The sequence below is a fragment of the Stegodyphus dumicola genome, chromosome 8, assembly GCF_044657685.1.
Source record: "Stegodyphus dumicola isolate Sdum_Otavi_A_Nest chromosome 8, ASM4465768v1".
Classification (NCBI taxonomy): domain Eukaryota; kingdom Metazoa; phylum Arthropoda; class Arachnida; order Araneae; family Eresidae; genus Stegodyphus; species Stegodyphus dumicola.
This window is the reverse complement of record NC_140775.1, coordinates 48,855,092-48,867,603: the sequence shown is the minus strand read 5'-3', so window position 1 is coordinate 48,867,603 and position 12,512 is coordinate 48,855,092. Positions and strand designations below refer to the sequence as shown.

The following is a 12,512-nucleotide window of genomic DNA, read 5'->3' as shown; positions in this document are numbered from 1 at the left end:
CTTTGTCTTCAGTCTGTGGCTCACAAAATTCCTTAACAGCATCCGAAAACTTCCTAAAATTATCTGAACTCGAATCCGTATATTGGCGTAGCCACATAAATTCACAAAAGTAAGAGTCAAAAATATCATACATAGTTCCGGACTGTCCGGAAAATGTCTACTAAGTAAACCTTCATTTACACACCAGTCAATGAATGCACGTTTTCTCTTTTGGGAACTACTCTGATATGCGCCCTCAAGTCGCCAAATTTCTCGCCAAATATTTTTGGCAAGAAACTTCACCCTGCCATATTACAATCTAAATTTTTTGTCTACATCTTGAACTTTTAGCCTAAAATGTCTCCAAAAACGTGGTTTTCGCACATGCAAAAACTACGTTTTGAACACACAATTTAGCTAAAAATCCGAAACAAAAACAAAAAATTTAGATAGCAAAAACGTAAAGTTTCTAACCAAAAATATTTGACAAGAATGCATGTACACAGCGACATGTTTTAACTTAAAAAAACATCTACTAATGGCACATTGTAGGCAACAAACGAATCTACGAACTATGCACACCTCGCTTTAATAAATTAACATAACAACAATAAATTTCAAAGAATACCATGTACACAGAGTTCTGTTTCAACTTTAAAAAACATCTATGAATTGCACAATCTACACTAAAAACAAATCAAGAAAATAAACTAAAATAAATTTCAGAAAATTCAAAAAACAACAATAAAAACTGAAATTCATCCAAAAAACAATGAATATAACATTCTACAAAATAAAAACAATAAAATAAAATGCACTTACCATAATGAAAGCTTCTTTTAAAAGCAGAAATATCTTTCCCCCCTATCTTCTCAAATACAGAGCATACAAAGTCCAAAATACATTCGTTAATAAAATTTCGCCAGTCACACAACGTCTGTGAAGAAAACTTCCACGATTTTGCTATATCACATGCCTTCCTACGATTCAAAATTTCGAAAGTAACAATAAAAACTTCCTCCAATGTTAACTTGCTACACGAAAACCAAGATCCAAACCTTAAACTCCGCTGACACCCACATACTTTATTAGCAACAATTTTACTGCAAACCCACACAAGTCTATCAGAAACATCTTTTTTCGTCCGAGTTCTCACATCAGCTCCACATTTCAGACACGTCAAACTCCGTTTTAAAAGTCCCGACTCCCACAGAAATTCCAAAAATAAACCATGATCCCCATAAATACATCCGTGAACAAAAGACTCGTTAACAACTCCAACATCGTACCTTTTCATACTAAATTTACTCTGCACACAATCTAAAATACGCGGCTGAAACCTTCCCACCACGTCTTTCATCGCAACATAGGCCATTTCAAAAACACACACGACACGAACCAACTAGCAATTTAAACTACTCCATCAAAAGACTTTTCAACGTCGATATGGTTACCATACAACACGCAATCGCGCCAAAAACCAACGCAAAACACATATCGCAACATTGGGTGAAATTAGGGCGTTTATCAGAGTTGTACCCCCTTTTGTTCCAAGTCATACAAAAACTTCAAATTAATCTTACTACATTCAGCCATTCTACCATCTAAACAATAAAACAAATAATGTATTTCCTAACAACACGCAGCACAAAAGCCCTTACAAAACATCCCACAATTCAAAATTTCCCAAAATAATGCAAACGATTATATCATAATAGGATTTCCATAACATTCAACTACTCAGGTAACCATAAATGAAATAACAACTTGGCGATAAATGAAACAATAACTTCCCGATAATACAAGGGGTACTCTAAAGTCAACTCTAACCGAAACATTGACCTAAACAAAAATACCATTTAAAGGCGATAGAAGTTGAGTGTGCCATCCATGTAACAGAGAAATCGGTCTGTGAAAATCACAAATTAGAGATTAGAAAATGTGAGATCACAAAGCATTTGTAAAAGTGTACGCATTTTGGAAATTGTTTTCTTACAAATTGCTCATGTTATCTAACTAGTTCCATTGCGTTCTCCTAAAGTCACCGTTTGGTGTCATATGACAGCTAGTTTCATAATTGGACCGTTTTTCTTTCAAGAGCAGCTGACAGCTGGACCTGTCACATGCACCGTGACTGCTAGTGCTGTAAAAAATGAGAAATTGTGTACCCATATCTATTCGTTACTCAATGAATCAATACTCGTTACTTTCGGTTGAATCGAGTTTAGTATGAAGCCTCACATGGCACTGAATCACGTGAGCGGCTGAACTCCGCGGGAACGAGGAGTGCTGTGATAGGGACTTTAGCATTACATTTTTGAGTAGAAATAATTCACTTTGTTTTGGCTATTATTTTGTGGTACACTGATGTGATTAAATATTTAATTTTGTATTGCTGTCAGGGCTTAATTTCTAAGCCAGAAGCACGGAACCCTACGGAAGGCCATCAGGAAGGTAGGAAAAATAAAATAAAAATAAATAAAGTAAATATTACAATAATAATATAATTAGTAATTAAAATAATAAATTTTTTTAAATAAATAAAAGTCTGAAGGATTCCGATTTTTAATTACGTCCAAAAGGGCATTTTTTAACATTTTATGTGTTATCTTTATTTATTAAATATCACGTTCTTCGCACTTAAAACATAAAATTCAGCTCAAGAGCAATATTGCAAAATAATTTTAAAATGTCCATATCTTTAGAATTTCCGATACACAGTATATTTATATGATAAACGCTAATCAAGAATATATATATATATATATTTCTTACCTTTGAAGCTCTTGTAGGATGGAATTTTTGATGAAGTGCCCTTATACATTTTCAATGGAGACTGGATCTTTCGAGAAACAAGTACACAAGGGGGGAATACAGTAATGGCGATCAGTCAAACTAACCAAAGAATATTCATACACGTTCTTTGAACTAACACTACCCAGAGCTTGAGAAGATATCAATTGAAGGTCAAGGCTACGAGTTGCAGGGATAAAGTTCTCCCGTCTCGAAGGCACCGTCTCAGGCACTCAAGTGTCTCTTCAGTTGGTTAAACGAATACGAAGGATGTGTTATTATAATTATAAGCTGAGATATATTCTATTTTATAAATTCTCACTAATATGGCACGAAATAAAGTTCAGTTTAGAATAAAAAGAATATTGTGCAATGAAATAGTTGTAGAGCATTAGGTACCTGCATTTAATGAACTTTCGGGTTGTGCTTTATAATGATTTCAATAATTGTAAATGTAATTTCCGTGCAGCAAGTTACATTTGAATTATTTACTTTTATGTCAAGTGAATTCACATTAAGAACTCTGTTTTTCAAATGATAAATTTAACAAAGTTAAACTTAGAAGTTGTTGCACTGTATGCGGTGAAATGTTTCATATTAAGTCAGCATATTAATTCAAATAAATTTGTTCCTCAAAAATAATAAATAAAATCATATTTCAGAAATAATTGCTAACATGATTTGCATTGATTTTGGAAATATGATTTTTTAAAATATATAAAATGCATAGCTTAATAACTTACACTTTATAGATTGTTTTCATTTTCAATATTTTTCTATAATATTTATAAAAAAATATTTTAAGTACAGACAAAAGTCTTTAACCCGGACTCGTCGGGACTTTGGCGATTCCTGATTATCGATTTTTCTGGATTATAGATCATCAGTTTAAATCTGGTAAGATGGCATGCAGAAATTATAAAATTAAAAATATAAAACCATAATTTATGAAATAAAGAGCAATCATGATCTAAAGGGTATCAAAATTTATATAAAAAAAAGCTTAATATTTATTTTTTTTACTTTATTAAACATTTCTTTCAACGCGCGCATGCGTAAAACATACATTATGCATAGTCGAAATTAGAAAATTGCAACCAGGAAACTATTTGATTTGTATTTGTGATATTTATAATGACGAGGAATTTAATTTAAATCATATCAAAGACGAAGTACATCAAGGTGAAATACTACATTTAGTAAGGAATTATAAGCCGAATAAAATAAAAACATCTGCCCTGAAGATAAGGATAGTACTGACAGATCAACTTCCAGTTCATTGCGCGCCGTGACGTCCCCGCGCAGAGCAGCGTGAATTTGATAAACAGATTTCGGAATGGTTAGAGAAACAAAGGAACCTTTATCCATTTTTTGAAGCAATTCCACTTTTTGTTCGATGGACATTGAAACATGCTTTCCCTTTGTAGATCCAGCATCAGAAATTCTATTTGACATAATCGAAAGTTCCAACTTACTTTTATAAAATTGCTCTAACAGTCTGCAAAAAATAATAAGCCAGATTCAATTAGAAGATTAAGAAACAATGCAATCTGCAACATTAACTGAAATAGATAATTAGATAATTTTAGCTTAGCTTATATCGTCGTTATACTTTAAACGTGCATGCGTAAACATATTATGTGCATGTGCAGAAAGTTTGTAGCTTTGAGGTCCGGATTATAGATCATTCCGGATTATGGGTGTCCAGATTAACGACTTTTGACTGTATTAATTATTTTAACAAAATTTTAAACAATAATTTAGCACATATTTTTAGTTCTAATTAAATTTAATAATTCAAAAGTATTTATATTAAATTTATGTTTCATTACATGAATCTACCTTAGATTAATATATTTAGATGAAATAAAGTAATGAAAGATTTCAAAATAAATCTTAGCAGACTTCAGATTCTTGAAAAGGCAAATTTAGTCTCTTTTAATCCTAAAAGTAATGCTGATGAATTAGGAAAAAAGTGCTAAAACGACTTCGTCTAAAAGTGGTCAAATCATGACGTTTTAACGACGTCGATAAATTGCCAAGATGCAACGGCAAAATTTTTCATCTTTGCTATGTTGTAAAGACCTCGTAAAAGTTACCACGAACACTTTGCAACCTCCCGGACTAGTTTGCAACGTCGTGTGCTACTTAGGTGTGTACACAATAAAATTCGTCCGAATACAAAGAAAATCCTTGCATTAAAAAAATGTTAATAAAGTTGCGCAACAGCGATAGTTCGGTTCAAATCCTGGCGAATGAGCTGGCTGCATGAGCGTTTTTGTGGTTTTCCTCATATGTAACGTGTATACGAGCCAGTTTCCCCTTAGAAAGGTCCTCCACGAAGGCATCGCTTCCCTTAGGCAGATATCCCTAGTGTTCTTTGCGGTAACTGAATAAACCGAAACAAAAAAGAGAAGGGCGACAGAGAAGGGAGCAACAAAACAGCACTTTTTTGGGCTGGGGATGAAATGGTATTAAACCTCTGAGATTAGGAGGACAGTGGTCCATTGATGACTTATGCGTCGCCGGCCTGGTGCACAGCTACCAAGGAAGATATAAAAAGACTTCAAATCATGCAAAACAAAGTCTTAAGGCTTATCACCCATGCTCACTTTTTTGTGAGCAATGCTACACTACACTGTGACTTAAAACTGGACACTCTAGAAGAGCACCTGAATAAGATCAACAGGAAATTCTTCACGAAAGCTCTGAACTGTGACCATATGAGAAATTTTGATATCTTTACCTACGAAATATTGAATGAGGACGCCAAACTGCGCCCACTTGCGGCCCACCTTATCAGGGACCCGAACTTTCCCACCTAGTGCCCACCTGTAAATGATGTACCCAATGTGTTTATTAGCATTCTTAATTTTGTATTTTACTCATTTATTGTACTGTGTATTTCTTAAATTCTCTAGTTTTATTCACATTCTACACTCATTTTATGACTCCCACTTAGTCACGCCTTTACCGGGCCGGTTACTTGCTTGTGAGCTCTTGCGTTGCTGGTCTTCCTATTCTTTATCCGTCTTTCTCCTCCTTACTGCGGACATTATGTGAAGATAGTTCTATGTTATTGTGCCCATCCGGCATAAATTTGATTGAGCCAGATAAACTACTGATCTCAGTGGTATTCTGGCTATAAGTTATCAGTCAGTCAGTCAGGACAGTGGTTAAAAGCATTCTTCTGCAAGTGACAGACAGTGGGAGAAAACTGGACGAGATGTCATTTTAGAAGAATGGACTATATAACCAAAATTCCTATCCACACTCTGATAAACAGTACATTATCTGTTCATCCAGGGCCTAAATTTAGCCAATGCTCGGCTTATTTCTTAAGAAATTGCAATTTCAGCCACAGGCTCTAAAAAAAAGACGATGTCTGACAATGGCGGTATTTTATTTTATTACTTAGCTATTCATCATTAATTTAAGAATTAATTAAATTTTCATTTGTATTTACATTTTTATTGAATTTTAAGAATAATTATTTAAAATTCTAGTTGCTAATTATTTTATTGCTGCAATAGTTTTTTTTTTTTTTTTTTTTTCCCTTTCGTGATTGCCTTACGTAGGGCCCAAGCACTTTTACTTTTAAAAATTAAGCCCTGACTACAACCAACGATTGAGAAAATACAAGCCAAGTAAGGAAAATGGATATATATGTGTGTGTACTTTACATTAAATTATAATTTATTTTTAAAAAATACATATATATTTACGTTTGGTAGCACTGTCGATTGCAATATAAAAGGGAGGTGCACATCTAGATATTAGAGCGGTCCCATATACAAAATTTCAATGTTCTGTAACTATTCGTTTTTGAGTTACGCAAAACGATTTTGAGTTGGGGGTGTGAGAATAAATTCATTGCTCAAACTTATGATGGGGCGGCAGTCATGGCAGGAGCGTTGAATTGGACGCAGAAAAAAGTAAAAGACATTTTCCCAGAAGCTATGTTTTTGCATTGCTGTGCACATGTACTTAATTTAGTTCTGTTGCAATCTGTATTGTTTATAAAAGATTGTAAATTATTTTTTGCAAAAATTTCTGGCATTGCCTCATTTTTTTCGGTGTCTACAAAAAGAAATCATGTTTTAAATTAAATTATTAAAAGAAAATTTCCAAAATTAGCTACAACATGTTTGAACTATTCATCTTGTTTGGTAAATACCATAAAAAGCGAAAGGCAAGGCCTATCTGATTTATTTGAAAATATTATTGAGAATCCAGAAGGCTGAGATAATGGTTCAATTAATATTGCAAAGAGTTATCAAATGTTTTTGGAAGAATTTAACTGTAATTTTCTCCTAAATATTTTTGACAAAGTGTTTAGTTATACTGATGTTCTATTTGATATTTTACAAAAAACTAACTTAGATATAGCATATTCTAGTCAAAAAGTAGAGGAAGTAAAAGATGCAATTCAAAATATGCAAACTTCTGTTGCATTTGATGAAGTTTATGAAAAGACTATTTCTGTACTATATTCTGTCTATTTCTTTCAAATTAAAAAAAAATATCATGTAAATTTACAAAACTCAAGTGCAGACCAAGACCAACATTTTAAAAATTTATAATATGAAATAATGGATACTATTTATTGTCAGTTAAATGTTCGTTTTAAAAATTAAATTCGCTTACATTTTTTTAACTATTGAATTTCAGTTTTTTTTAAGAAATATCAAAATAAATTTCCGGATGAATGTTTTAATTCGTTAAAGAACGCTTATGCAAAACATTTTGATTTTGTAAACCAATGAATTATGCGTCCTTTATCGTAGTGAATCATACCACGAAATGAATTTATCAAAACTTATTCAGCATATAATGCTGAATGATTTAACAGATGCTCTAAGCGAAGTAAATAAATTGCACACTTAATTTGTACAATTCCATTTTCAACTGCTTCAGTAGAGAGATCATTTTCAGCATTGAAAAGAGTAAAAAATTATGCACGCAATACAATGAGCCAGGATAGATTAAGCAATTTATCTCTAATAACAACAGAAAAAGAAATGTTACACTTATTATAGTCAAAACCAGAGTTTTATGATCATGTAATTGATGATTTTGTTAGTAATAAGGATAGACGTATGGATTTTGTATAGAAATGAATAATAAAAAGTTAAAGAAGTGTTTAATTTACATTTTTATGGTTTTATTATTGTTGTTGTTGTTCTCTGCACACAAAGCATGAAAACCTACTGCACGCCACTGAGTGGTACTATATTATTGTTTAAATTTGAAAGACAAATATCTTACTCTCTGCTGAATAACAATGAATTGCATTTAAACTGCTGAGTTTGTTAATCAAAATTTCATTAAGTTCATACAAAGCATAAAATAAATAAAAAGCATATTCAAATTTTAGTTTTCAAGCTGCATAAATTTGGGTGTGGGAGTCTATGTGTGTTCAAAATTTGATTGCCCATTTTTCCACATTGCAAGAAACATGCATACATGCAGCTTCTTTATTATTTAATAGAAACTGGTTACTTGTTGGGGAAATTCCAATTTAAGATATTCTCAGAATCTTGCTTATGTGAAAGAAAAATTAAAAGTTTCATGTGAGTGTAAAACTGATAAAAATTATTTAAAATATAAATTCCTTAAACCATAGTATTTGAAATTAAGTACTGATTAGTTACTATTGACCTTTTCAGAGTTGCAAAAATGTTTTAATAATTGTAGTTTGTATTGGATGTTTTACAGGATTCCAAAGATTCGTATACAAGAAAAAATTCTAGGAAATGCTGCTCGTTTATTGGAAGCAAAACAAAGAGGATTCGTTTGTTTTTTTACTGGATGTGTGGAATCAAATAATGGTATATTGCCTATTAAAATTTTTTATTTCTGTAAATTTTATAATAATTAATGTATAAATGATACAAGTCTTGCGTATATTTTGTTCCCGATACTTTGCTAAAGAAATCAAATTTTGATAATTGGTGGGCAAATTTCTAAATGACAATATATATTAGGTAATAATTTTCAGTTTATTAGTTTTCAGTATTTTAAAAGACTTATTTAATTCTTTTGAAAACTATTCATTATTTTTATATTACTTGCAGATTTATAGTCATTCAATAAATATTTATAATAGGCTTTAGAAAGAGCCTAGCTACCTTTTATTTGTATATTTATTTATTTATTTTGTGTGTGTTTGTTTGCTTATTTGTTCATTCATCCGTCCATCCAATCATCCATCATGAATAATGTGAATGTAGAACAGTTTTATGTAGAAATCTCTGCAGAGACATCCATTCTAAGGCAAGAATCCTCACATCCTTTGTGATAATAAATTGCACATCTGTGTATCTTTATTGGCAATATTTGCTTGATAATTTATTTGAGTACTTGGGTGTTAGCCAGGCACAGGTAATGAAAAACACAAATGGCACTAGTACAAATTAAGTTCTTAAATCAGCAAACCTATCAAAAGAAAAAAAAAAAAAAAAAAGAAAAAAAAAACTGCTTATAAGGGATTTTCAATAAGTTTCAAGCCTAAGTAGGATGTAAAATTTGTAAGATAATGAAATGTTATGAAATAATTGCATCATCCTTTGGAAATGCAAAAGGAAAGCACATACAAAAAGTGTTATTGATTTTAAAAGGCTTATAAGGTATTTCTCCCACCTTCTCAGCATGCCTTCATGGTGTAATGGCCAGCACACTCGGCACGTATTTGAGAGGTTTGAGTCCTGGCGAGGGCATTGCACATTTTTCATGTCTCCTGCTTCGAAATAATCTAATGTCTCTGCAGGCTGTTAAATGTTAAGCAGTGGTGCCTCTTAGTATTGAAAATTTTAATCACCAAATGGCATTCAATTTCTAGAAGGCATAACACCAACAAATATCCACACACACATGCTTGCAATCTATGGTGATACAGCATCTTCCTGTGCCACTATCAAAAAGCAAATTGCCATGTTTAGGCTGAAGAGAGACTCGTTCAAAGATAATCGCACTGCAGTTACTGCTTGTCACACTTTATGAAAAATGGACAAATGGCAAGTTCTCAGATTAGAAAGAAAAAAAAAAATCATCAGTTTTGAATCAGTTAAAAAAAAAATCTTGCCAGAAAAGCTGGGTACATTCAAGGTCTGAGCGAGATGGATACCCAGAATATTGATGCCAGAAATGAGAAAACTTCCAGTTAAATCTTCTCAAAAAAAAAAACTCTCCATCATAAACACTGATAAAAATGTTCATTTTCAGTTAGAGACAGACAATGAATCATGAATTCATCACTTTAACCCTGAAATAAAACAATAATCTGGTATAAAAACACAATGGATATCTCTGACTTCATAAAATTAGAATCTGGAAATCTGCTTTGAAGATTTTGGGCATTGCTTCTTGATATAAAGAATAGCTGCTTATTGATTATAAGCCACATACTAACATAAGAATAAATATTTTTTGTGCTAACTTGTTGACTTAGATTCAATAAGCCATAAATGTGAAATGATGTGGCAATGTTGTTTTCTTATGTCATGAAAAACAAATTTCTTCTTGGTGCCAAATGGGTGTCATAGTTGGTTTGCTTTGAAAGGTTCCATAATTGGCTATTTTCCCCCATTCCAAACTTGATATATTCAGAGGTGAATTTTCATATCTTGATAAAATTTTAGGGACTTTTAATGTCTGTATTCTCAAAATTCAGTTCAAAAAGTATTAAATATTTAAAGCATTTAATTTTAGCTTTTAAAATACAAGGTTCACCTACTAATTAGGTAATTTTTTTTTATTTTTATATTTAAAAAATATATAATTTAGATTTTAGGAAATCTGAGATATTTTTCTATATTTTTAATTGATTTCTTGTTTCGGATGTACTTTTTGTAATGGATTTTTGCCACTGACCTTATGATTTTGTTATAAACGTATTCAATTACATTTATATTTATGTGTTAGACATGTATGTATAAGTATCATATATCTGGAAATTATTCATAAATTATATTACGTGGACTTTTTATAATTCATATGAATTTAATGTTTATATAACTGAACATTGCATATTCAAACCATTCAGAATAATTTTTAATCCTGAAGAGAATGGCGCATGTTTTAAAATGCATCTACCATGTTTATCGTATTAAAATTTAGGTTAGAATATTGCTGAATTTCATTGTTTAGTAAATTTTTAATTGTCTTGTGCATCAGTTTTTATCATCGCTTTAATTGCTGCAAAATTCTCAAATCAAAAATATGAAAATGCTTTCTTATTTAAGCTGATTACATTATTCAATTTAAAGATATTTAATTTTGATCAGTTACATTGCTTATTTATTTATATTTGAATAAATTGTTTTTGAAATGCTGAAATAAGTTTTAAAGCTAATCACAAAATGATATATAGTCTCAGATGCTTAGTGTGATATTATGCTACTATACTCTTATATCAAAGGATATGATGTGTTTTATACGAAGATATATTGCATCCATACATCAAATTAAATCCAAAAAAATATAAGAACGAAAAAGAAAATTTAAAAACTATATTTTCAAGAATATCAAGTAGTTGTATAAATATTTGCAATCGTGAATAAAAACCATGAAAGGAGCTGTATTGAAATTATGACTATGTAAAGCTTTCTTTATCAATCTGTGTATCTTTTATTTGATAATTAGAAATTCCAGATAAAAATTTTATGTAATGCAGACATATTTGGCTCAATTCGTTAATTCGAAGCTAAAGATTTACAACAGAATTCTTCCTAGGCTTTATTGTAAATTAGTTTGTAATGAAACTGTGACACCCAGATCGTAAAGTGGTTAGGGTAGCCTACTGCGATACCAAAGGGCCCGGGTTCGAATCCCAGAAAAGGCATAGATGTAAATTGTCTGTCCCTTCATAGGAGGTAATGGTGGTTGCCTATTAGGTGCCCCCATAATAAAATGACCACCACTTTTAGCCTTTGTAATGACAAAAGCCTAAAAATGGCTAGTGTCTGCTGATTTAAAAAAAAAAAAAAAAAAGAGAAAGAAAGAAAGAAACTCTATGAGCTCCATGCAGAATATCTTAATAAAAAATAATAATTTTTTTTTTCTTTCTAATAGGTTTTTTGAATAGGCTGATGGTTTCATTAAATCATTTATCAGAAGTACCTGTTCAGTCAAGCGATGGAAAAATTTGTGTTCCTGTTCTTGTAAGTAATTATGACTGAAATATATTGAATCCCTTGGAAGCTCCTGTATATGCATCTGACCATGTAATTTCTTATATGTGTGCAATATGTGTCAATGCTGAATAATTTTGAGGAGCAGTTTGTACAAAATTGGTGAAGTAAAAATATAGCCTAAGCTTGTTATAAGATAGTCAGAGTTTGGAAGTTATTTATTTTTGCTTAAATGCTTATAAAGTAACAAACAAAAAAATTGCAGATTGAAAAAGTAATTATGTAAGTATATAAACATATTTTGCAAGCATTCATGTGAGTATCCTTGTTCATTGCACACATCCGTATAATGACAATATTTTCTTACGACAGCCAGGTCAACTCTGTGATTCAGTTATGTTAATAGATAAAAGTAATAACTGTGTTTATTTTCTTATGTTAGTAATCACTTTGTTCTTGATGCTGTCCCAAAGGAAGCAAGCCACCAATGTATTTAATCAGCAGATTAAAGAAAAAAAGTGTCATTGATTAAAATCGGATGTTCAGCCCCTTTCCCCCCTCCCAAAAATGATGGAAAAATGGGTTATCAAAGCTTAAAATAATCTATAA

At 31.4% G+C, this 12,512-nt stretch overlaps 1 protein-coding gene across 2 annotated transcripts in view; it reads left to right on the top strand.

Annotated features, from left to right (window-relative positions):
• LOC118198385 (uncharacterized) overlaps positions 1-12,512 on the top strand; it is a 148,854-nt gene that overhangs the window by 10,999 nt on the left and 125,343 nt on the right. For both annotated transcript variants that reach the window (XM_085821826.1, XM_035370047.2), the window contains exons 3-4: positions 8,491-8,603; positions 11,845-11,933. In XM_085821826.1, coding sequence (XP_085677952.1) covers positions 8,491-8,603; positions 11,845-11,933 — 202 coding nt within the window. The remainder of the gene's footprint in view (positions 1-8,490; positions 8,604-11,844; positions 11,934-12,512) is intronic.